General features: G+C 53.4%; 1 protein-coding gene across 1 annotated transcript in view; it reads right to left on the bottom strand.

Moving 5' to 3' along the window:
* The window catches only part of CACNA1B (calcium voltage-gated channel subunit alpha1 B), a 298,701-nt gene that overhangs the window by 188,653 nt on the left and 83,451 nt on the right, over positions 1-26,597 (bottom strand). Inside the window, exons 4-5 of the mRNA XM_066201321.1 lie at positions 3,540-3,631; positions 1,014-1,166 (exon numbers count right to left, since the gene is read on the bottom strand). Coding sequence (XP_066057418.1) covers positions 1,014-1,166; positions 3,540-3,631 — 245 coding nt within the window. The remainder of the gene's footprint in view (positions 1-1,013; positions 1,167-3,539; positions 3,632-26,597) is intronic.

The following is a 26,597-nucleotide window of genomic DNA, read 5'->3' as shown; positions in this document are numbered from 1 at the left end:
ACAGACTTTTCCCTCCTACAAATCCACTCCAAAACCCCATTTTCTCCAGGAACTGCCAGGATTTTCTCACAAGTCACAACTCCCTACTCTCCTTCACAACCTGTGTCATGTTTTTCCAGCATTCCACAGGGACGAAAGCAAGAATTCCCTTTGCAAATCTCTCTGAGTGTGTTAAACTGTTCCCATCAGAAAGAGCTGTGAAGGATGCCCAGAGATTTGGCAGGGGTGTTGTTTTATTACCATTGGATTGCATGGAAATAAATCAATATTAAGACCAATTAGTGATAATGACTGAAAAGACAGGGCTGTGTTTTAAAGAAAGTCAATTGCACCTTGAAATGCGATGGTTTGGAGACAAGAACAACATTGTAATGTGTCTTATCAGATAACAAACATATATTAGCACCACTATACAGGAATAGGGTGAACAAGATGATCTTTAAGGTCCCTCCCAGCCCAAACCATTCCGCGATTCCATGATTTGACACAGCTGCTCCCAGCCAGGAATCTCTGGGATCATCCTTCACCTCCATCCTCTGGGGTTTATCACTCAGTCACGGGCAGGCACATCATTTACTCTTCAGTGCCCAGCTTCCCTTCTCTGAAGGTCATTTTTATCCTTTCTCCATCAAAGGACTCCTTGCCTCCCATCTATTGTCCTTTTATTTTTTGGTTGCTTGCAGACTTTTCAATCTTTTTACCATCCCACACCAAAGTTTCCCCAGAAACCTTCCCAGGAAACTCAGCCATTCATTAATATGAAACAACAGGAATTCGGGTCTGTGCTTCTGCTCTGAAAAAAAATTTTGGGATAGGTGAACCAAAGAACTTTCACTCTGGGGCAGACAGGGAGCAGCCCAGTGGATCAGAGAAAGGAGAATCTGTCCCAGCCCATGTAGGGTGGGCACAAAATCCTGTGTGGGTAAAGAGGGAGAGAATGCAGGAAATGTGGGAGAGGCAAAAGGAAAATCAACACAGGAGCAGGAGAGGAAGGTCCCAAGGTCGGGGCTCACCTGTCTCGTTGGAAAAGCAGGTTTTGTGGAATTTGCCCATGTAGAACTCCAGCCCGATGATGGCAAACATCACGATGGCGAAGAAGAGGAGCAGCCCAATCTGCAGCAAGGGCACCATGGCCTTCATGATGGACTTGAGGACAACCTGCAGGCCTGTGGGGACACAAAAACATCTAAGGGAGGGAAGGAAAATGGGAGTGGGGAGAAGGTGGGAGAGAGGGGCTGTCGAAGGGACGATTTGAGATTGGCAATACCAAGCAATGCTGCTTTTCCCAGGGCGCTGTAAAACAATTCCCTGCCATGAGAGCAGGAGATACAGTTGGGGGTTATTTTTTTCTGGTGTCTTTTCTTCAGGTGACAGATCCAGTGGTTTAAGCTTCAGTTAAAGGATTTTTCCTGAAGCTGCTGGAGTCCCGAGACTCAGCCTGCAGCTGAACCAGGTCCTTGGGGCAATTGTGGTGCAGCTTTGGACTCTACCCAGGACATCTAAGGCCAGGCAAGCCAGTCTGGTGTAGAGCAGGGGGAGGAAAAGTTTATTCCCTCTTCTCCACAGACATGCTGGGAGTGTCAGCTTTATCCCACCAAATCCACACGGTGGCTGGACTCAGTGGTAATTAAGAAATTGGTGCTAAATTGTTATTTCTGTTATTATCTGACTGTACTGAAATGGAAGTGAGACCATAGCAGGAGATTAAACCTCAGCTAATACAATTATTTGGCTGCACCGGGGTCTCTTGCAGATATTTGCCAAAATAAATTCCAATTTGTGTCTATACACAAGAGGCTAAAGTGTTTCTCTGGAAGGACAGGGTCTGGACTGCAGTGAAAACCTGTCCTGAGGAACTCAGAGTGAGGGCAAAGAGGGAATTTCCCAGCACCTGATGCTGTCACTGAGTTTGAAAGGGGAGGAAGGAAGCAGAGCCCCGTGGCTGGATGTGATCCCCCTGTGCCAGGGAGCCTGGGCTGCTCAGGAGCTGCCTCATCCTCCTCAACACACAGGACAGCTCGCTGCTGTCCCTTCACACCCTGCTCTCCTGGAGGAGAACATGCAGAGAGCAGGGGGTGAGTGTCACACACCATGAAATGCAGCCCCCAGAGCAGAAGGAGACTTAAAAGTGTGATGCTCTGCACAGAAAATGAAATGGATTCCCTGGTTTAGGGCAAGGGAAGAAATACTGCCCCAGTGTCCACAAACAAACCCAGGGCTGGCCACCCACAGCTTTTTCACCAGCCCTGAAACTCATTTTCAATTAAAGCCAGGGGAGATAAGGCAGGAGAGGCCGGAGATGGAGGTGGCTGATAACATCCTGCAGATGCACAGCACAAAACCCCGCAGGGCTGGGCAGCAGCTGCCTTGGCCTGTCCTCAGGGCTGAGGGACCATCCTGGTCTTGCCACCTTGTACCAAGGAGATGGAGACGGGCACAGACATTTCAAAAGCATCAAGGTCTCTTTGACAGAAAAAACACCAAGGGCATAGATGAGAAGAGTATTCCATGTTTGTGGGTGGTTGCACCTCAAGGTTATGCATTTACTACAGGGGAAAAAAGCTATAAAATACTCCACTTTCATCACATCACTGAAAACCTGAGAGCAAATATTGTGGGGAAAGGCTGTGCTGGTCCAGGACACATCCCCAGGTGGGAACACGTGTCCCACAGCAGGACAGGGACAGCTCTGAAGGGCCACCCCACCTTTGTGACATCCTCAGACTGTCATTGCCGCACCTTGCACAGGCAAAAGGTCCAGGGAATAACAACCAGCGGCATCTCCCTGCTAACAAATGTCACCTTTCCAAGGGTCTGTCCTGGGTGGGAATTCAGATTGAAGCCCCGCCCAGGAAGGGATCCTGATTTCAGGAGTTTTTGGTGCTGTCATTGCCCCCAGGTGAATTCAGAGGACACCAAAGCATCCCACAGTGCTGCAGCTTCTTCCATCAGCTCTTGCTGGAGGGTACAAACCTCTCTATTCCACATGCAGGGGGTGAAAGAGCTCCTGGAAGTGATCCCTGCTGAGGCAGAGCAGCTGTGGCTGTGACAAATGAAAAGGCACAAAGCCACGGTGTGGGCACTGGGATGGTTTCAGGGCATGATGCAGCTCCTCACTGGAGCATTCAGACCCTTCAGGTCCACACAGAAAACACGTAAATTGAATAGGCAAGGCCAGATCCCACCTGCTCTTTCTCTTTATTTTATCCCCCTTATTAAAAGAGTAAAATCCCCAGCACAGGATGCTCAGCTGATCAAAACCTTCAGAAGATCCAAGCTGAAAAGCCTGAAAGGTGCAAAATTCAGCTCTCAGGTCTTCACCCCCCAGAGAATTCATTCACCCCCAAAGGCAAATCCCTGCCCCTGACCTGCAGATTTGGGAGCACAAGATGGGACGAGAGACATCCAGACCCTGCCAAGGGCAGGACCCACTGACCCCAAAGAAGCAGGGGGAGAAAATATTGCTCAGAAAAGCAGAAAAAACCACCCCAAACCCACAGAGCCCTGGGGCTGTGACACGTCACTGTCACCACACTCACTTGGGATTCCCGACACAAGTTTCAGGGGCCGCAGCACCCGCACAGCTCGCAGGGTCCGCAGGTCAAAATCAGTCCCAGCAGTCGCCAGAATCCTGAGGGGAAACAGGGGGAAAAATCCAGATTAAATGCAAATTCCTCTTGCCAAAGCATGGATAAGTGTGATGTAAAAGCAGCAAATATTGGAGCAGCTTTAAACTCTGGACCACGATCACATTGTGGATTGTGTTCACTGAAAGGAAATAATTCCCACAAACTCCAGGGCAAACCAGCAAATATTGGAGCTGCTTTAAACTCTGTGCCTGTGATCACACTGCACGTTGTGCTCACTGAAAGGAATGAATTCCCACCAACTCCAGGGCTGCTGGAGGAAAAGCCCCAGTCTCTGCCTGTTTGTGAGGCCACTGGACACCATCAGGCCACTGAAGATCTGCACCCTGTGCCCCAGGAGAGCACAGCCCGAAAGGAGAGAGAGGGAACTGAATCCCTCAGTTATGCTGGAAATTACCTGCCAGAAGTTCCTATAATAAATCCACAAATCCCTCAATTCGATGTCTGGTGTTTCCCAACACCTGAAGCAGTTTCTGCTCATGGTTTGTTCTCTGTGTGCAAAATTAATTTTTGTTCAGAGCATCCTCTTGGAGGAAAACATGCAGAGAGCAGGGGGTGAGTGTGACACACCATGAAATGCAGCCCCCAGAGCAGGAGGAGACTCAAAAATGTGATGGTCTGTGCAGAAAATGAAATTAATTCCCTGGTTTAGGGCACAGCAAGGGAAGAAATATTGTCCCAGTGTCCACAATCACAATGATGAGAACTCACTAAGCCAACACTGCCTGACAGCACAGCCACCTTCATCAACTCCTGTAGCACTTCCTGGGATGCTTCAGCAAAAACACCCTGTATTTGGGCCTGTGCTCATCGAAAGGTGGGATTTAATGACCCTGGAGGGCTTTTCCAACCTGAACAACTCTGATTCTGACACAAGCCAACCCCAAACCCTCCCTGCAGCCCTCCATCCACTGCACCACTTGGTGACCTTGAGAATTCGGCCCTTTTTCCTCAGTTTCCACATAACAGGAGCCCTTTTTACCCATTTTCTTGACAACAGGAGCTCTTTTTCCCCATTTTCTTGCTAACAAGAGCCCCTTTCCCTCAGTTTTTTTGATAACAACCCTTTTCCCCTCCATTTCTTAAAAACAGGAGCCCTTTTCCCTCAGTTTCTTGACACCAGGAGCCCTTTTTGCTCAGTGTTTTTATAACAGGAGCCCTTTATCCTCACTTTCCCCATTACAAGAACCCTTTCCCTCAGTTTCTTGATAACAGGAGCCCCTTTTCCTCAGTTTCTTGGTATCAGGAGCCCTTTTTCCTGAGTTTTTTGATGACAGGAGCCCTTTTCTTCACTTTCCTGCTAACAGGACCCCTTTTTCCTGCAGTTTCTTGCCACCAGGCTGCTGAGCACTGAGCAGTGATCAGCCACCACGAAACCCAACCCAAGGAAAAGCAGTTTTTTTCCAAAATCAGCTGTACAATGGCAGCCTGAGCTGTGCAGGACGCAGCTGTGGCAGTGCAGGGAGCACTCCCAGGACAAATCCCTGTCCTTAACTCCCTGACTGGCCGAGCCTGGCCCAGGAAAGAGCAGGCTCAGCATTGCTGGGCGGAAAGGGCCAGACTCCATCAGCAGGAGGTGCTGGAGATCAGGAAAAAAACCTGCTGGGATCTTGGCTGGCAGGAGGCAAAAGCCAGCCAGGACCTGAGGAGCGGAGTATTTATTCTATAGGACACCTGTTCCCACATTTTCACGACCTTAAAATTCCCATGACATCAGCTCCATGGATGCAGTTGGAGCACGGGCAACAGGAGACAATCGAAACCCAGAACCAGCCCGTGCAGAGCCTTCTAATTTAATCTTCTGCACCCAGGCCAATGATTTCATCTTCTGCTCCCTCCCCTCCATCCTCACAGCATAATTGCCCACTTACAGACCTGTGCAGTGTGGGAATAAGACGGAGAGGATAATCCTGAACATGCACCTTGGATGATGCTCCCACCAGCACAGTCGGGCTGCACGGAGCCAGGATGGATTTGTGGTGTCACCAGGCAGAGCCCTGCCTTGGGACAAGCTGAGAGGAAAGGTCCTTTGTGTCCCTCTTGTTCTGGTTTTAAATTCAAAGACAAAATGGGAGGGAATGGCTGCCACAAGATGTTCCAATGGGTTGAAGTCTTCATTCCAGAATTTTCTTCCTAACAGCCTTGGTGTTAAAACCAGCCTGTTCCAACTCCGGCAACACACACAAAGCCCCTTGCCCAGGAAACCTCCTGGGTTTGCCCATTGAAGTCATGAATTCTGATTTTCACTGTCAGCCCCCAGTTAACCCGCACAGGACATCCTGGAGCCACCATCTCCCGTGGCTGCAGAGCTGCTCCATGGATTCCATCACGTCCCACCCCGATCCCACAGACCACCCAGCAGGGCTCAGCTGTCCCTGTACCCTCTGCCCATGAACCATGGAAAACAAAACATCTCAGGTGTTGTCTAGAGAGGTAAAAAAAAGCTGCAGGCTAAACAAAGCTGGGAAGAAAAATCATAGAATGGTTTGGATTTATCTGGGCACCCTGTGCCAGGGCCTCCCCACCCTCCCAGGGAACAATTCCTGCCCAATATCCCATCCATCCCTGCCCTCTGGCAGTGGGAAGCCATTCCCTGTGTCCTGTCCCTCCATCCCTTGTCTCCAGTCCCTCTCCAGCTCTCCTGGAGCCTCTTTAGGCCCTGGCAGGGGGTTCTGGAGCCTTCTCCCCTCCAGGTGAGCACCCCCAGCTCTCCCAGCCTGGTTGCATCCCTGGAGCTCTCTGGACTGTCTCCTGAGGGGCTCAGGGGCAGCTCTGGGGCTGAACCCCCCAGAACCTGCAGGACACTGAGGCAGAGAAAACCCAGCTTGGGCATCCAGCACTTCTCCTGCTGCAGCTGGATCCTGCAGCCATTCCCTGCTCACCCCACGGCTCTGCAGCCCCAGCCAGGCTGTGCCAGCGCTGGAACCAGGGCACAGGGGGCCCTGAGGCTTTTGGGAAGAGTTGTGGTGTCAGCATCCAGCCCAGGAACCCTCAGGATGACAGGAAGGACCCAGGGGCAGCAGCTGGAGCACAACAAAGCAGCTCAGGAGGGGAAACTGGGCCAGGATGGGAATGGTGCCTTTTCCTCCAAAGCTCATTTACAGGATTCCAGTGCCCTAAAGTGCCTGGAAAAACATCTCAGTGAGGGGGCGACCTTAATTAACGTCATCTGGGGCATTTGCCAAAGTGCCACCTTTGTTTTACTTTTTCCCTCTGAAAGCTCATGAAAGCCACTGCAAGTTAGGTCAGGAAGAGTGGGAAATTGTCCTTAAAAATGAGAGAAATGGATCTTAAAAATAAGATCAAAGGAGCCAGCTGACAGGCACATCCCAAAATCCTGCTGGAGCATCTCTGGCTGCACAGCCAACAGCTGAGAACAAAGCTCCGGGACCCAGTGCCAGAAATCGGTTGGGCAAAGCAAAACCAAGAAGAAAAAATCAGATTTTAGGTGATAAATGGCTCAATCTGCAGCCATTTCTGTGTCTCAGTGGGTTGTACAGAAACACAGAGGTTGGATATTTGGGATATTTGGGATGTTGCCTTGGATTGCACTTCCAAGGGTTTAAGTGCAACAAAATCAATTCCTTGTGGAAGTTGTGGGTTTTTTGTGATGGCCAAACACCAAACCTTTCTTGTTCCCGTGCTGCTGAGGAGCACCTGGGCACCCACCCTGCCATCCCTGGGCGCTCAGGACCGTGAGACCCATTCCCCAATTTCACCATCCCTTGGTTAAATGCTGCTTTTCCCTCTGTCTCCTCCACTAACGAGCCCTGACTGACAGCTCTTCCCAGAGACAGCCCAGCTGTGGGATAAATGCTTGATAACTTTTATTCCAGCAACGCCTGGAATAAATTATGAAAGCAGCTTGTTCCTCGGGGTATAAAAGAAAGCAAAGAACGAAGGGAAAGTTCCTTCCCTGAACATTCTGATAACATAAATAATTAGCAATCCCTTCCTGTAAGGGCCTTGGAGCTCAGGATTGATTTGTTCTGGTTCAGCAAGACCCCAGCTGCCAGACACGAGGGAGGAACATCCTTAGTGAAGCCCTGAGCAAAGAAAATGCCGTGGAATTCCTTCAGGTTTAGCCCCAGTGCTCCAAATCCTGACGGTTGGAGCGGGGAAAAGCAAATCCTGTTCCTCAGGATCATCCCCACCTTATCTGAGAGCCATCAATGCTTCTCATGGGATCTCACCACCGGGTAACACTGGTGATACTGGTAAGGAGGAATCACGGGGATAACCTGTGGGTATTTTAATGTAACCTTGCTAATTTTCATAAATTCTAGTCCTAGAAATAACCCCAAAACCTCAGAGAGAATGAAAACTCCAGTAAGTCATCCCCATTCCCAAAACCTGACTGAGTTAACAAGCCCCAGTGACCCGTGGGAATGGAATCCAGTGGGGAAAACCAAAATAAATAACTTCATGAAGGTTGCCTGAGTAGTTTAAGGTGTTTCCCCACCTGTGGGTCACCTGACTGTCACCTCTGTCCTTCCCAGTGTCTCCTCTGCTGCCCACAGGCTGGAGAAGAGATTGGGAAAAGAAATACTGCATCATTCTGAACTCCAGCAGAGCCCCAACAGCCAGCAGGCAGCACTGGGAGTGCTACAGCCTCTGGCACTTGGTGCCACCAGGGCAGCCCTGTTACACTGAATTTGGACAGTTTGGCCCCAGCCAAACCAGCTGCAGTTATTGTTACCAGAATCCTCAGGAATTCACCAGGGTTACCGAGAAAAACAGGGTTAAAATACAAAAAGAAGAGCCTGAGAAACAGAGTGCCAGGAATGCAAAACCTGGATGAAGGAGGCACGATGTGATGGTGGACTTTTGACCAATTGTGTGTCCTCAAGGGTTCGTGCTGGACGCGTGGACAAGGCGAGGGAAGCAATGAAATTATGTGTGACGGCATGAACGAACAGCTCAGAGTCTGTAACCGCAGCTTAATGTGAACAATAAACTGGTTTCTGCTCAATCACATTGATTGTGTGTCCAGATTTCCTGATCTCCTGCACACCCCCAGCCCCACTTCCCTGAAGGTTCTGGGGGGGATCCCTGTGGCAGCCTGGGCCCGGATAGCAAGGCCGGGTGTCACCGCAGGATTTCAGGTGTGAAAGTCCCTTTGGCAGAGATAGAAATGAGAGACCGGCACGATCTGGTGACCCAAAAAAGTCTTTAAGAAGAAGCAAAACAACAAACAGCAAACCCAGCTCTGTATGGGGGCTCACCAAAAAGGGCGAGGGCCAGGGGTTACAGTAATTTATACAGGCTAGGATAAGGGTGGAGTCTGAGGGCAGAAAACCAATCAGGAGACAGGATTAGGAATATGCAAATCACCGCAGCAAAAAGTAACCAATGGGAACAAGGGGAACAGAGAAACTTCTGGTCTAATCTCCATAGGGAGCTCCCATGAGGCCTTGCGGGTGAGATTTCTCTCACCCTGACCAGGGATTTTTGCCACAGCCTTAACTTGAGGCTTTCCTCAACCCCAGAGGGTTTGGAGAGGATGGAGCCCATGGCCGAGGGAGAAACCACCCAGCTGCACCCCCTGAGCACTGCAGGAGGTGCAGGGAGCTGAAATCTTCATTCCAGAATTTTCTTCCTAACAGCCTTGGTGTTAAAACCAGCCTGTTCCAACTCTGGCAACACACACAAAGCCCCTTGCCCAGGAAACCTCCTGGGTTTGCCCACTGAAGTCATGAATTCTGATTTTCACTGTCAGCCCCCAGTTAACCCGCACAGGACATCCTGGAGCCACCATCTCCCGTGGCTGCAGAGCTGCTCCACGGATTCCATCACGTCCCACCCCGATCCCACAGACCACCCAGCAGGGCTCAGCTGCAGGGCACAGCAGAATGAGCCTTTGTCACCTTCCTGCCACCCGCACGCAGCCTGGGGACACTGCCTGGGGTCACTGTGGGCTGGTGCTTTGCCCCACCCGGGAGCTGAGGGCAGCACTGGCACCCAGCCAGGGGTGGCACCCAGCCTGGGATGTGGCTGTGACTGTGCCCAGCTGGCATTGCCAGGCCTGAGGGGACAGTGCTGGCAGTGCCACAGCCCCGAGTGGGGGACACGCGGTGACCGGAGCGTTTGGAAAGGAGCCCCTTTCCACAGGGTTTGATTTCACAGCCTGTGAGCTTCACCTTGACTACCAAAGGCACGGAGTGGAGCCCAAGCCTGGGCTGGTAAGTCGGTGTGAGGTGCTAATTGCTCAGTTTAATTGGTGGCAGTGCCAGGTTCAGCTGGTGGCTCTGTCACTCCGCGCTGGGGACTCCCCACCAGCTGTCCTGTCCCTGCCACACAAAGGGCCCGGCTGGGCAGGTCTCTGCCTCTCCTTTGGACCACCAACACCAGGCCTAAGCATCCCAGCAGACCGCTGGCCATATTCCATCTGATCCTGCTCCTGACTTCCACATGGACAGCACAATGGGCAGATCCCACCCCTTCCTTCCAGCAGAGCACCTCAGGCTGATCCCCGGGCTCACACAAACGTGTTTGTTCCCAAGTGGATTGTATCCATCAAAACAGCCTCACTGCAGTGAGGCATAAACCTCTCTTTAGCTCTAACGTGAAAGGAACAGAGGGCAAAGTAAAATACACCCAGGAAATAACAATATTTGGCAGCAAAGGGCTTCAGAGGTGAGAACAGCCCAACCAGAGGAGGAGATTCAGAGAGGATCCCATCCATCCATGAAATACCTCCAAGGGGTGTCAGAGGATGGAGCCAGACTCTGCTCAGTGACAGGACGAGGAGCAATGGCCATAAAGTAAAACACAAGTTCCACCTCAACATGAGGAAGAAATTCTATCCCTGAGGGTGGCAGAGCTCTGGAACAGCTGCCCAGGGATGGAGTGGAGTGTCCCTCTCTGGAGACATCCCAAACCCACCTGGACACATCCCTGTGTCACCTGCCTTGGCAGGGGGTTTGCCTGGATGGTCTCCAGAGGTCCCTTCCATCCCCAGCTGTTCTGGGATTCCCAGGTCTCACCCCAACCAGGTGCATTTCTGAGCCTTTTGTAGCCAGCACTAAATTCACCACAAGCCTCCAGCAGTGCCCAGATGTGAACACAAACTCCCTCCTCCTCCTCGGCATGGCAGAAACGCTCCCGAGTGCAGGGAGGAGACAGAGCAAAACAGGAGCAGAATCCCGTCCCCAAAGCACCTGAGACTCACTTTTGGGAGTGTAATTCCTGAGCCAGGCTCCAGGGAGAAGCCAGGGAGGGAGAGTGTCTGAGGACAGCCGCTCCTCTGCTGTGGCAGCCACAGCAGCCAGGCAGGGAGGGCCACTCAAATCCACCAAAGGAGGATTTGCAGGGCTTGGACTGTGCCCAGGATGAGGGAAGATGTTCTGATTATGAGGCAGTTGCTCAAAGAAGTCCTTGTTGCTGCTAAGCAGGAGAGACAGGGACATGCACCACTGCAGAGAGGCAAAGGAGGCTCGTTTGCAATCAGCACTGACAGCTGGCAGGAAGATGCACACGGCCAAAAACATTCCAGGCAGCTCACGCTGGGTAAACGGAGCGCAGAGGAGTTAAAACCATCCTGCACTTCACTGGGGCTCGGAAAGTAGGTCACACCTTGAGCCTCACCCATTAACGGCACAAAGGAGGGATGCTGCTGTCTGGCCTTGGGAATGGGCATCCCAGAATGGCATTCCAGAGGTTCCCGAGGGCAGGAGCCGGGAGCTGAAAGCATTTCCTGGAGAGTTCTGCTGTCACCCACCGCACGGTCACGACATGAAGGGTTTTGTCTCGGCAGCAGACAAGATTCTTCAAGGGGAATTTCAGGATCAGCAAAACGTTTCAAGTATTTTTACTTTAGGGGATGTAAATGAGAGAGCAACAGAACAACATTTGGGGATTGTTTCATTCGTCAAGTTCTAAAACGAAGCATCCCCGGCTTTAAATACGTTTTCCTTTTTAGTGGAGGCAATTCTTGTCAAGCCCGCAAATAGTTTTGCCTTGATTTAACGCTGCCATTTTCCCAAAAAACACAAACTCCCAAGCCGCGTGTGAGTGAAAAACGTCACCCCAAGCAAAGGCTGCCCTTCAGAGCTGTGCCAGGAACGCTGGAGGAGCAGGGCTGAGCTCTCCACGAGCTGGAAGCACAAAGCAAAGGGCACAGGCCAGCTGGTGGGTGGATGGGGGATGGATTCTCCTGCCAGGTGGGCTAACAGGGCAGCACAGACTGCAGGAGGAGAGAGCTCTGAGTCACCAAAACACATCCCAAGCCTCCTTCCCTCCAGGAGCCACGGAGGAGCAGCTCCTTGCCAGGCTGCCCTGGGAGCTGTGACGAAGGCTGTGTTATTTGGAGGCGCAGCCACCTCACCCTCTGCCCTTGGCCAGCCCCCAGGAGCTGCTCCTGAGCTGGGCAGGAAATGTCAGCGCTATCAAACCCCATCAGCGCTCGGAAAGCCAAACAGAACGGGTGGGAAGCAGAGCTCAGCCTTCCCCATCGCTGCTGCTGGAGCTGGATGGGAGCGGCAGGCAGAGAGGGGAAGGAAAAGCAGCTGCCAGTGCTGGGCACACGGGTCAGGAGGGAAAGGACACCGCGTGCTAGGTCGCTCTTTTCTGGGCCCTGCACTGCGGGGTTTTCCCCACCCAGCCACAAGCTCTGGACTCTGCAGTGCTGGGGGATGTCCCAGTGCAGCTGCCCCAGCCCAAATCACTGCTGGGCTCGGCAGATAATGAGGAAAGAGCCAAAAACATCCGTAAAACAAACGGGAAAGCGGAGAGTTGGCCAGGGAGGTGATTCCTGCTGCCACATTTGCAGGGTTTTGTGCTCCCTCCCCAGCCTCGGGGCACTGCCGCAGGGGGACAAGTGGCCAAAATCAGCATCCCCACACCTGGGATTGTGCACTCCACCTGTGAGAGCTCCAAACCCACCAGCAGCTCAGCCAAGGTGGAGAACTTCACCGGGATGTCAAACATTCCTGGGCTTGCTTTCCTGCAACATCCCAAAATATCCACAGGACCAGGGGTCCCTGCTGCCATCAGCACCCCCAGCACCTCTGCCCCTGCCTGGGGCCTGCCTCAGGTTGTTCACCCACCAAGGGCCTGTGGGGACACGTGGGACATCCAGGGAGGGACATGGGACATCCAGGGAGCACTGTGGGACACCCAGGAGATGTGGGATACCCAAGGAGTGATGAGGGACATCCAGGGAGCGCTGTGGAACACCCAAGGAAGGACGTGGGACATCCAGGGATGACTTAAACAGTGGATAAAAACCAACCCCAGGCCCCAGAGGGGTCAGGCCAGGACCAGGATTTGTTGGATTTTTTTTATCCCCCTGTGGATGTTGAATGGCTCCAAGGAATCCCCCTGAGGGGCATCAGCAACCCTGCCCTGCACTTCCTCCTGTGCCTTCCCAGGAGAGCTGGGAGCAAGGGAGGGAGTGCTGGAGTGGAGCTCAAACTGCACTCCATCCATTCCTGGCTGTGTCCCCACAGGAAATTCCTCTAACAGAGCAATTCCTGGAGAAAAGCAAAGTCTGGGATGGCACCAGGTACCTCTCCAATGGGAACAGAATTTTCCGTGTGGAGGGAGCTGGTTCTGAGCCACAGGACCCTTTGTCTCCAGGGTGAGAGGTCTCTGGGGGAGCTTTTCCCAATGAATGCCCTGAGCAGGCACAGATTTGATGTTCCTCAAACACCTCCTGTCTCAGCTGCTGCCCCAGAGATCCCAAATCCCAGCATTGTCCCACCTGCCCCTCGTTCAGACACCCCTGGTGCCACTGCTCACACAGGTAGGCAGACCCTGAATCACCAAGGCTGGACTAAAACTCAGGAGAGCCTTAAAAAATTTTAAACTCTGTCTTTGCCTTGTGTTCCCTCAGCCTTTGGAGGCAGCTGGGGTCAGGTTTTCAAGCTCTATCCACAAGCCACAAAAATACAGATTTTCAAGTAAAATCAGGAACTCTCCTCTTGCCACAAGGATTAAAATAAGGCCCCTGATCTCCTAATCTGCCTTGCAGTGTAATATTTCTTTTTTTAATACACACCTTATTGCCCCTCAAGGGATATAATTATTCCTCTTCCCCTGTTTTGTTGTTTTATTTTTGGCCAGAACTCTCACACCAAACATGCAATGTTGTTCTAAGGAAAACACAGTTTGCCAAGACATCTAAAATATTGTGTATTCCCTCCATCTGCTTCTCCTAAATAAACCCAGGGCCTTATCTAATATAATGAGTAGCTGTTGGCAATAATTTCATAGCCATCTGTACCGTGCTTTAAACCTGTTGCAAGCTGGGCTGTGGACAGGGAAAAGTCAGAATTTATTTCTTCAGTACCAAAGCCAGAAATTGTAACTCCCCCCCCTTCTGTTTTTTAGGATAATTTAGCCATGACAGCTCCTATGCTGAGTGCTTGGGGAGCAGTATTTCATGAATGTGGCAAATAACTCCCATTTTTTTCTCCTGGTTTTTGTAGATAAAAGTTGAGCTCTGCAGCTGAGAAGGTGCAGGGCAGTTCCAGGTGGGTGCTGCCTCCAGGAGCTGGGTCTGCCACCCCCACGTGAGATCCTTCATGTCCCCACAGACCCCGCTGAGCATCACCAGCCCAGAAAATTTAATTCTTTATTTAAAGAGTCTCTTCTGGCAAGAACCACAGCCTGCAAGTTCCCAGCACCCAAATATGCTGAGGAGTTTCACAGGATCATGAAATCCCAGAATATCCTGAGCTGCAAGGAATCCACAAGGATCATCCTGTCCAACTCCACCACCCCAGCACGAGCCTGAAACCATGGTCCAGATGGGTGGGGAGGTGAATTCTCGTCCCATTCCCAGTCAAACAGAGCCTGGACTGATTCAACAGCTCAAACAAATTTTATTTTGTTGTTTTTAATGCTTGTTCTTGCCATGTTGGAGTGAAGTGGAGCTCCCACAGCCACTCCCCACTGGCAAAGCTGGGGGAAGAGGGATCCAGCTGTGGTTACAGGCCCAGATGTGCAGCAAGAGGAGGATGTCTGAGGGAATTTGTCACCTTTAGGACATGACAAAGTGTCTGCAGCACAGCAGTGATGCTGCACTACTTTGCACAGGATTCCAAAAACACAAAAGTCTTTGGATAAAGAGAATGGGAGGAACGACAACTCAGTGCCAAGGAAATCGAAAGGGCTCGATGCACCCCAGAGAACATGGGCCAGAATCCAGAGATCCAGAGATCCCAGCACGGCTTCTGTGTGCACAAAGGCCACCCCTAATGACCCCAAGGATCACCTCAGCACCCGCACAGCACACACCCACGGTCACACCCTCCCTGGGCATTGGTTTGTCACTCCTGCTTCCCCCTTTTCCACCCCATTTTTCTCCACCTTAGCCATCTCTTCTCCCCGAGCACAGCACCATAATCCCCTTCCTAAAGCCAGCACGAGCTCCCAGACACTCCCTGGGCAGCAATCACGGAATGACAAAATGGGTCAAGCTGGAAGGGACCACAGAAGGTCACCAAACAAAATCTGAAAGAGGGGAGATTTAGAGAGAGATCAGGAAGGAATTGTTCCCTGGGAGGGTGGGCAGGCCCTGGCACAGGGTGCCCAGAGAAGCTGTGTCTGCCCCTGCATCCCTGAAAGTGTCCAAGGCCAGGGTGGGACAGGGCTTGGAGCAGCCTGGGACAGTGGGAGGTGTCCCTTCCCATGGCAGGGGTGGGACAGGATGAGTTTTAAGGTCCCTCCCAACCTGTAACATTCCATAATCCATAATTCCCACCTCTCTGCCCAGCAGGGTCCCCAGAGCTGTCACCCAGGCCTGTGTCCAGATGGGGTTTGGGTTCCTCCAGACCTCCCTGAGCTCCTGTTCCAGAGAATGAAAGGAACAATGCAATGGGCAGGTGGGACCTCAGGGGCCAGAGCGATGCCACTGGCACAGGGAAGTGACATCTTTATAGCAGGACAGGGGAATGTGCTTAAATTAATTGGCTGTTCAGATAACAGAGGTTCCTGCTCTCCGCTGGGCTGTTACCAAGCCTGGAATTGCTGCAGATAAAAGTCTGGCAGCGTTTTCATCGTAAACTCCACATTTCTGGGCCGTAGATTCCAGGCCTTATGAAAAAATCCATTTTGTGGGCAGAAACCTGCCATCCCAGCTCCCAGCACGGCTGCAAAGGTTTGTGTTTTCCAGATCCCCAGAGCAGTCCCCTGGGGCAGTTCCGGAGCAGGGATGGAAGCTGCAGATTTCCAAGGTTCCAGAGCCCAGGCAGGGAGGTTTTCCCGTGTGCTGCAGCCCCTGAGACACAGAGCAGGGATAACCCCGGGGGTGCTGCTGCTGCTGATGTGCAGCAGCCACTTCTCCTCACATCACAAATTCAAACCTGAATTTATGGGGTAGGGGAGAGAGAGAGAGAGAGAGATCCGTGGGGGGTTTCTCAGGCAGCTGCAGGAGAGGAGCAGCCCGTGGCCCGCAGCAGCTTTGTGAGGAGGCAGCGCAGGGGAACATCGTGCTCAGGGCTTTGGGATCCCGGCCAGCAGCATCAGATGCTCGCTGTTGTTGCAGCCCATTGCTGTGAAATGGTCCAGAAAACCCCCCCAGCTCTTCGGCAGCCGAGTTAAGTGTTATGTTTGGGGCTCAATCAGCTCTACAGCCAACACAGGAGAGCACGGGCAGGGAAAAGGAACCCAGAGCAGCGCTGGCAGTCCCCGGGGTCCTAAATGTGCCGGCTGGGTTCAGCGAGGAGGGGTGTGAGACCTGATGAGTTTAATCATCTGTGAGACGAGTCACTGCCCCACTCCATGCTGCTGTTTCCTCTCTAAAATACACTGGCCTTGCTTAAGCTGGGATTTTCTGGGGAGGAGATGCTTCGTGTTTGCCTGGGTTGAAATCTCAGGGCGGTGGTGGTGCCCAGCTCCAGTCGCTGCCCTCTCAGTCCCTCCCCGCAAACCCCCCTGGCTCTGAATGCCCCACAGGGGCAGCTCTGGGGCTGCAGCCGCCCACGGCGGGCAGGGAAGGAGCTGGGAGCGCTTTTGCAGCCGCTTGCCATTATGATAATTGGGATTTGCACGGAGCAGACCATCGTCTAGACAGCTCTCAGCTCCGAGCCGGGAAGGTGCGGGCGGACCCAGCGTGGTTTCCAGAGTAAGCGATTCTGACATTTGCAGAGTCATCATCGCCTTCCCCGCTCGCGTAGCCCTGGAAACAGCGGCAGGAGGCAGCTCCAGATGTGCCCGCGGCCGCTCCAGATGTGCCCGCGGCCGCTCCGGGCGCGCTGAGCCTGCGAGGGGACACGGGGGGCGCTGGGCTTTGTGTCCCCCCTCCAGTCCATCAGAGGAAATTTATCTGGAAAAGTCTTTACCTGGAAATTCCTGCACCAGCCTCAGGGCAGGGCACTGGCAGGAGGAGGGAGGGCTGGGGAGACACCAGCACCCAAAAACAGTCAAAAAATTCAGTTCCGTCCCTCCAGCTTTTTGGGGGGACTTCACAGCTCGTTCTGCTTTGTCCCTGCTCCGATTGTTTTCCCCAGATTCCCTGGAGCAGTTCCCAGCTCAGGCCAGACACTTCTGCAGCATCCAGTGGCCAGCACGGGGACAGTGCCACCATGGCCCAGGCTCTGAGGGGACAGCACAGGACAAGGACAGAGCACTGCAGCCTCAGCTCCAGCATTAGGAGCTGCCCTGGCCAAATACAAAAGAAACACTGAATGCCACAATGGTTTGGGTTGGAAGGAACATTAAGGTCCATCCCATTCCATGGGCAGGGACACCTTCCACTATCCCAGGCTGCTCCAGCCTGGCCTTGGACACTGCCAGGGATCCAGGGACAGCCACAGCTGCTCTGGGCACCCTGTGCCAGGGCCTGCCCACCCTCCCAGGAAACAATTCCTGCCCAATGTCCCATCTAAATTTCCTCTCTTTCATCGATTGGGGTGGGTTGGAAAGGACCTTAAAGCTCATCTCGTTCCAACCCCTTCCCAAGGGCAGGAACACTTTCCAGGTCACTCAGGTAAGTGGCATCTCTGTGGCAATAATTCCATCAAACCAAGAAGTGTTGCCTGTTCTTAGAAAAAGCACTCAAAGAAAGCTGGAGAAAGCCCTTTTTTTTCCACCTAAAATATTTGTTTTCAGGGAAACATCAATTTCAGTTTTCCGGTGGGAAATAACAAAACATTTTGGTTTTGCTTTAAGTTCAAATATGACTTCAGATTTTATTTTTATTTGGTTGTTTTTAACTGCAGCAATATTGTAAAGCAGGCTGAAAGCAGCATTTCCACTTAAAATCAGGCTGAAACCTCCCAGGGGGAATCTCTACTTTCTAAACCAAATTTTTTTGGAACGAGGATTATTCCTCCAGTATTCCTCAGCAGGGAAAAACGTGGATTTCTGGGTGACCATCCTTCAAACCTGGAGGGAAAAACTGGCACCCTAAGTTGTCTCATCACCCCTTCCCCATTGGGGTGGGGTTTGAGGTCTGAGAATTTGGGGTGGAGGCAGTTTGGTGCTTCCAGCTCACAAGGAGAGGTGGGGACAGCAGGACCCTCCTGAGGAGTCCCCCGCCGCCATCCCCAGCTGCCTTTCTCCTGGCTCAGGGAATCCCACTCACCTTTCAGCTGTGCCAGCTGCCGTGACTGATGGCACTGGGATGTTTACCCCGGCGTGCTGCCTGTCACAGCAGCCTTCAGCACATCACACTTTTGGCAGGCGAGGGAACTCCTTCAGCTCCTTGCAGCTCGTGGGAAAGCGATGGATTTATGATGGCCCTTCCCTTGTCACATCCCCCCAGAGCCTGGCGTGGCGTGGAAGGAAGGAGAGCTCAGCCAGATGCAAACACTGAGAAAGGGAAGAGGCTCCAGGGGGTTGGATGGAGGGGAGGGTGGGGAAGGGAACAATTAAGCAGGATCCACCCCAGGGGGACTTGGCAGGACACATCCTCCCCCTGGAGCACAGGCCCTGGGGATGTGCAGGATGCAGAGCTCCAGCAAATGGAGAAGGTCGGGCTGTGGGAGGGGGAGAAAAGGAGCGAGCAGGGAGGAGGGAGGCTGGACGGCACCAAGCACCATCAGCGCCAAGGTTTTGCCAAGAGCTGGAGGGACAAAGCTGACACCTGGGGTTTGACAGAAGTTATAGGCTGGGCTAGAATCGGGATTTGGGTTTTATCTCAGACCCAGCCTTTCTTCAGGGGAAAAAAAATTAAATAGGGCATTTTAGCCTGGAAGTTCCCCAAACCCACCGTGGAGTTGCTGGGATGGAATGAGCAGGTTTTGAGGGGCACACCTCCCCCTTTCCTTTAACTCAGCTGCAGTTTCCTGGCAGTGGGACACTCAGCCAGTGCCCATCACTGCTGTCCCACCCTGCCCATGCCACCCTTTCCCCTCTTCCACGAGGGATGCTGAATCCTGGAGTATCCTGGACTTTGCTGTCCCAGCCCTCAGTACCTCCTCTGAGCCAGCAACTCATCCTCACGTGCTATTCCTTATTCCAGCTCAAATCACACAAATGGCCCTGCCGGGATCGATGTCTCCCCATCCCCAGCATCTCCTGGATTCTGAGCACAACCTCTGCCAAAGACCAAGTTGATGAGCCCAAAGTGAGGAAAACTGAAGGCACCAAACTCATTACAGTGATGAGTGCCCTGGAGCAGGATTTGTAACTCCTTTGCACAGACAGGAGAGGCTGAATCCGCGCACGCAGCGACATCAAACCCCTGCAAGTCACGACCGAGTGCAAGAGTTAAACTTGCAGCTTTTCCCCGTCCCAGTTGCAGGAGGGAAGACTTTTTTTCCCTTTCATTTTCCTCTCCCTCCTCCTGTCTCCCTTGTTACACGAATGAGGCAGCAGAATTTGAGCAGCTTTTATGTTCTGCAAAAGCTCAGAGCAAACGGGACCGCTCCGACCTTTGCCTTGCTCTGTAATTCCAGCGGCTGCCCAGAGCCCCCGCCCTCCCCAGGGAGAGGGGACAGCCAAGAAAAGCACCCTGTTGCTCTGAGTAAATCAGCCATGGGATTTTCCTGCTGGGAGAAGAGCAAGGAGATGCCTCCCACATCATTTGTAGGGATCAGTCGAGAGGGAATACTGGGAATAACCCAGGGTTGTGTGCAGGAGGATCTCACCAGTCCCTGCCACACATCCCTGACCAGGTGGGACCAGGGTGGGGAAAACCAGGGCACAGCACCCCAGGAAGCTCCCAGGGATGGAGTTTTGTGCTTCAAAGGGGATGAAAGCAATGGAAAGCCCTTGGGTGCTGCTAAAGGGGAGAGGGCAGTCAGCTCTTCCCACGGCACAGAGAAGGGATTCCCTTTGGGAAAGGGAGATGCAGCCAAGCCCTGAGCCTTACACAGAACCACCAAGCCCAGCAAGACCCAGTCCCAACCCCAGGCTTTTCCCTGAACTCTGCCTTTTGTTTTCCTCCTCCTCTGCTGAGCTCCACAGCCCCATTCCCATCGGGTGGGACTGCTGCAAACCCCATCCTGCTCACAGGCTGCTGCATCTCCCTCCCAGCTGCTTAAAAACACAAAGGGTTTCTCCCCCTGCTCCTTCCCCTTCCCCAATCCTCCTCTTTCCCTTTAACCTGAAATCCCCTCGAAGCAAAGAGAGAAAACAGCCCTGGCTGCCACAGGCGAGCAATAACCCAGGAAATTTTAATCCCTGCCTGTGATTGTACAGAGGAACACAGAGTGAGATAAAAGGCTCACCAGCCCTGGCATTATTATATTAGAAAGGTAATTATCTCTTCTGCCACCTGACTTTGGGCTTTCTTCACATAATGAAGTTTCCAGCTCGTGTTTGCAGCCGCAGGAGCAGCCTGGCTCAGAACACGAGAGAGAATTGTCTGCTCTGAGGGCAGAGCAAGCAGAGCCAGGCTGGGAGGAGAAGGAAGGAAGGGGAGAGGGAATCAGAGCTCCTGGCAGCTGCAGTTGCCTGTGTCCCACCACAGAGCCCGGCCCAGGCACCCTCAGCTTTCAGCACAAAGCCCAGGAGCACAAGCCCAAATTCACTTTTGTTTCAAGGCGCCAGCCCCATGGACCCTGATCTTCTGGGGACTTTCCAAACCATCAAGAGGGCTGAGGGGATGTTAAAATAAAAAGGTCGTTTTGCCTTTTGATGCTGCTGAAGGATGCAGGAAAGAGACTGTCCAGCACACCACAGGAGCCTGGAATGGCTGGGATGGAAGGGACCTTAAATCCCATCCACTGCCACCCCTGCCATGGGCAGGGACAGCTCCCACTGTGCCAGGCTGCTCCAGCCCGTGTCCAGCCTGGCTTTGGGCACTGCCAGAGATCCAGGGGCAGCCACAGCTGCTCTGGGCACCCTGTGCCAGGGCCTGCCCACCCTCCCAGGGAACAATTCCTGCCCAATCTCCCATCCAGCCCTGCCCTCTGGCAGTGGAAAGCCATTCCCTGTGTCCTGTCCCTCCATCCCGTGTCCCCAGCCCCTCTCCAGCTCTCCTGGAGCCCCTTTAGGCCCTGGCAGGGGCTCTGAAGTCTCAATGGATCCTTCTCCTCTCCAGGTGAGCACCCCCAGCTCTCCCAGCCTGGTTCCAGCCCTGGGAGCAGCTCTGTGTCCCCCTCTGGACTTGTTCCAGCAGCTCCAGGTCTTTGCCACCATCACCAAAACAGCTCCTCATTGTCCAAATGAGAAGGGAAACTGAGGCACAGAGCAGGAGAGAGACCTCAGAGCAAGACCAGGGGCACCCCCAACCCTCACCCACATCCAGCTCCACCCAAAATCTTTCTGTGTGACTTTGGGCCAAAGCTTCTGCAGGCCCCTGAGCCACCCCTGTCTGTGTCTCTAAGCATGGAAGCAACACGAGGGCTCCTCTCCTGCAGACAGTCAATTACCCAGAACAGAACAAACCAAATGCAATTTAAACAGGGACACCGTGTACAGATCACACCATGAAGATGCTGCCTGACACATGTTGGCTGCATTGCTTCGTAGAGGGATTTTTTTTTTTGTGCTTTGTACTCCGAGTGGGATAAAATTCCCCTTGCAGACACTTCATTACACTAATTGCAACCTTTGGGGAAAGGTTTTGAAAAATTCCTGTCTTTTACCAGTGCATCAGTGACCAGATGATGTCCCCTGCATCACTGCCACCAAAGTTTCGATTTCAGAGGTGGGACAGTGCCGTGTAAAGCTCCCAGAAGGATCAGTTCCCAGCCTGGGCTGTTTGTCTTATGCCATTGCACAAGAGGATTTGTTTTTTCCCTTAATGCTAAGTCATGCTCTAATGATTGGGAACGATATCCTACAACACCAAAAGTGACAACAGGCTTCAGCTGACTCCTCTCAGCCTCAGCATCTGCACTGATTTTGCTCACACTGAAGGTTTGGGGTCTTTGGGGCGCTGCTCCACACTCTCAGTGCTTTCCATTTTAGGATGGGGATGAACTATCCCAAAACTTTGGTCCCAGCCCTCAAAAAGCTCTCAGCACCCAACACCCCTGGGGCCACAGAAGAACCAGCACAGGCCCTGCCCCTCCTGGACATCCCTGGGCACCCCAACTGAGCTTTCCCTGTCTCTCCCCACTCATGACTTACAAAGAAACACGAGATCTGATTTTCCCTGGTGCTCTACAGCATCTCAGCACCTCAGACTGCTTCACCTTCCCGGGGACACACAGAACCCAGAGCTTCTCTGTGCTCGGCCCCAACCCTTCCACCTCCCCCAGGGACACATCACCCACCCCAAACAGCTTCAAACATCCCCCCTGCACAGCGAGGACCCTCCTGATGGCACCTGCTGTGACCAGGGGACATCCGGGGGAGTTTCTGCTCTCTGATGAGGAATTCTGTGGAAGCTGCAGGTTTCCAGCAGCACCAGCAGGGCAGAGGGGCAGTGGCACTGCGGGAGGGCACAGCGGGCAGCGAGTGCTGCTGCAGGCACAGCTGCCCTTCCAGCAGCAGCTCCTGACACTGCACGGCTGCAGCAGCAGCTCTGCAGGACGCACTTCCCAAAAAACTTCCCAGAAACCTGCCTGGGAAGGAGCCTGGCACCAGCTCCACATGGGGATGGGGGCTCAGGCAGAGGGGATTTGCCTGGGGCAGGGCTTGGTTGGGTTTAGAACTTCCAGCCTGCAAACCCCCCAGGGAGCTGCTGGGTGCAGCTGCAGTGTGTGGATGGAGCAGAGGAGAAGTAAAAGCAGGAAAAAAAAAAAAATCAGTTGTGCAGTCTGATGTCTCTTCTAGCTGCACTGATCCCCTCTGCTGTGCAAGGCAGCAGTTCAGGGAGCCCCCGTGCTCACAGAAACCCCTCTCCAGCCCTTCCTCTGTCCCAGGAATGTGCCCCACACAGCATTCCCAAGGAGGCACCGGCAAGGGCAGAGCAGGATTTGTCTGCTGGGTGATGCTGAGCCCCCAGAGCCACACACAGGACAGGACAGCAGGACCTGCCAGTCCCTGTGGCACTGCCCTCAGAGGGGGGGGACAGCTCTGCCAGTCCCTGTGGCACTGCCCTCACAGGGAGGGGACAGCTCTGCCAGTCCCTGTGGCACTGCCCTCACAGGCACAGCTCCCCGAGCTCTGCACTCACACCAGGGCCAGGCACTCGGGAGGCCCAGGGCTGTAAAGCTGATAACACTTCATGAAGTTAAAACACAAATATGTAAAATAACTGCCATGAGAATCCACCTCCCCCCACTGGATCCCCAGGGGATCCTCCCTGCAGCACAGCCAGGGCCAGTTCCTCCAGCACCACCACACAAGAAGAAATTTTGGAAGAGTAAATGAGTGGCAGCCAGTCCCGGCACCCCTCCTGGGCCAGGCCCTCCTACCCCATCACCGGCCCTGCAAGGTGGCTCCTCCAGCCAGGCCGATCTTTGATTTTTCAGACAATCCCAGGATGGTTTGGGCTGGGATGGACCTTAAACATCACCCAGTGCCACCCCTGCCATGGCAGGGACACCTCCCACTGTCCCAAGCTGCTCCCAGTCCAAATGTCCAGCCTGGCCTTGGACACTGCCAGGGATCCAGGGGCAGCCACAGCTGCTCTGGGCACCCTGTGCCAGGGCCTGCCCACCCTCCCAGGGAACAATTCCTGCTCAATCTCCCATCCAGCCCTGCCCTCTGGCAGTGGGAAGCCATTCCCTGTGTCCTGTCCCTCCATCCCCTGTCCCCAGCCCCTCTCCAGCTCTCCTGGAGCCCCTTTAGGCCCTGGAAGGGCTCTGAGCTCTCCCTGGAGCCCCTTTTCCCCACCTCAATGACAGATTGTCTTCCATCACGATCTCCAGCCTCCCCACAGGGTGCAAGGTCAGCAAATGCTCCTCCCTGGCTCAGGCTGCGCACTCCTGCAGCTCAGACAATTGACTCATGTGCAGCTTTCATCTCCTCCCTGCGCTGGGAACATGAAGTCAAATTTCACCTTCCAAACTCCTGCCACCTCGTGCCACCCTTGCAGTCAGTAAGTCCCTGCCACCCTCACCCTGTTGTTTGCAGGATGAGAGGATCAGGCCCGAGCACTGATGGCCATGGCCCCTCTCATCTGTCACACAGCTGGCTCGGAAACACCAGCAGCCTTTCACCTGCTTTCACTTATTTATTTCAACAGGAAAGGACAGAGGAAAACATCCCCAGCCAGCCTGTGTCAGCAATTAGGAGCATGAAATATCTGTCAGGAACAGCTTTACGGCCAGAGCTCTGCCCTGTCCTTCTCCTGTCCCCCTGCCAGGCTGAATCCCCTGAGGAAGAGCCACAGCCGGGGCTTAGGGTGGGACAGGGGGGCAGGGCTGGCTCCAGGGAGAGCAGGGACCAGCAGGAATTCTGATCTTTCAAAGCCTTTCACCCCTCCAAGCTGCTGTTTCAGTCCCCACACCCACAGGCTCTAAAGCAGCAGAAGCAGCTCTCAATCACTCACAGTCCCCACTGCCCTCAGGCTCTGCATGCCCCAGCCTGGCACACCACATTCCCCCCCAAAAAATGGTCATGGTCACAAAAAATTCACCCAAACCCCCTCCCACACCTGCACACCATCCCTGCACACCATCCCTGCACAGTGACCACAGGAATTGTGTTCCAAGGGATCTTTTGGCTCCCCCAAAGCCTTTCACCCCTCCAAGGTGCTGTTTCAATCCCCAGACCCACAACGCTAAGGCAGCAGACCCAGCTCTCAATTACAGTTCCCCACTGCCCTCAGACTGCACCAGGCACCACATTCCCCCCCAAAAAATGGTCATGGTCACAAAAAAATTCACACAAATCACCTCCCACAGCTGCACACCATCCCTGCACATCTTCCATCCCTGCACAGTGACCCACAGGAATTCTGTCCCAAGGGATCTCCCTTGGCTGGCCCGAAGCCTCTCACCCTCCAAGCTGCTGTTTGGATCCTCAGGTACTAAAGGCAGCAGAGGCAGCCTCAATTCCCCACTGCCCTCAGACTCTGCATGCCCCAGCCTGGCACCAGGCACCACATTCCCCCCAAAAAAACACAGCCACGGCCACAAAAACCATCATCCAAACCTCCCACACCACACCTCCCATCCCTGCCTGGGTCAAGGCTTGCTTTCCACACTACAGAATCCCAGAATCACTTAGGCTGGAAAAGGCCTCCAAGATTGAGCCCATCCATCCCTGGGTGAATTATATTGATATCTACAGGTCACAGTGATGCCTTGGGAAGGCTGGCCTGGAACAGAGACTGCACAGAGCTGGAGAATAAAGTAGAGATTTATTAAAAGGCCTTTAAGGTACGCCTTGGGCAGGACAGAGCCTGACCAGGGCTACACCCAAGGTGGGCCCAAAATGGTCACAAAATGGTCACAAACTGGCTGACTGGTCACCAGGTCTCACACTTTTATAAGTTTTGGTCCATTTGCATTTTGGGGTTTAATTGTCCAATTCCAGCTCCAGGCTGTGAGGTCCCATCCTTGTTGTTCCTCCCTCCAGCCTACCCTTGTTTGTGCCTTTGGGCTGAAAGTTGTCCTTGGTGTGCAGCAGGAGAAGGATTTGTTTTGTGTCCCTGCTCTGTGCAGAGCTGAGTGACACTGACTGTGAGCTCAGAGCTGCACCCCTGGGCAGCACAGAACCTGAAAATGTGAAAGTTAAAGCTTAAAGCCTCAAGAGCAGCCCTGGTGTCCCAGGACCGTGGTGGCCGCAGCCACCTCCTCTCTTCCTCCAGTGGATTGGAGAATCTGCACTGGCTCCCCCTGGCCCCAAGGGACCTCCTTCCCCTAGAGTGGATCCAGAAAGACACCAACAATTGTGCCAATAATGATTTTAAGAGCCTCAGGCACAAGAAACAAGCTGAGCTCCGAGCCAGGGCTCCTCGGGGCAGGGACTGTCACTGCCTGAGCACAGCATTCAGTCCAGCCTAAAGATCCCCAAAGCTGACAAAATTCGAGTTAATCCTTTAGGATTAACCATGGACATCCCCCAACGAGCAGAGGAGCACCCAGGAAGGCTGAGGGCCTGAGGGATCACGGAAAGGGCTGCATGAGGTGACCTCCATGGCATTTCCACCAGGAGCCATGTGCCGGCCTTCCCCCTGTGAGCTCTAAGTGCCAAATTCCCTTATAAATTCTATTACCCCCATTTAAGCAGTTTCCTTTGCTCCAAAGCTTCCAGCCCCGGCTATAAATGGCATTTAACGAGGAGCTGCTGGTGCCTGCTCCTATTTCGCTTCCAAAAGGGCTCTGCCTTTGGCAGGGAGCTGCTCTCCAGGAGGAGCCAAGGCTCCCTCCCTGCCTGCCCCCTCTCTCCTGGCCACCACGAGGAGGTTGAGGGCATGGGAAGGTGGCCCCAGGTGTCAGTAACCAGGTGGGGAGTGAGGAAAAGGCAGGGAGCCACCCGAGGGGAGGCAGAGGGGTGATGCCAGTTCTAGTCAGTCCCCGGCATTTTCACATCGCCCTGAAAATTCCATTTGTCTGCTTCATCTGGGAGAAGCCCTTAAAAAAATAAAAAAAAAGCCCCTTTTGTCCCCCCACAGCCCAGCTTCACACGCATCCCACCGCTGCCAGGCCCCTCCCAAACCCCCCAAAACCAAGGAGGGAAAGCCGGCGGGGGAAAGGATCGAGGACATGGCCTCAA

This window comes from Chamaea fasciata, unplaced genomic scaffold, assembly GCF_029207755.1.
Source record: "Chamaea fasciata isolate MVZ Bird 193981 ecotype frontalis unplaced genomic scaffold, bChaFas1.0.hap1 SCAF_20, whole genome shotgun sequence".
Classification (NCBI taxonomy): Eukaryota; Metazoa; Chordata; class Aves; order Passeriformes; family Sylviidae; genus Chamaea; species Chamaea fasciata.
Note: the sequence above shows the minus strand (reverse complement) of the source record. Positions and strands in the feature narration are given on the sequence as shown.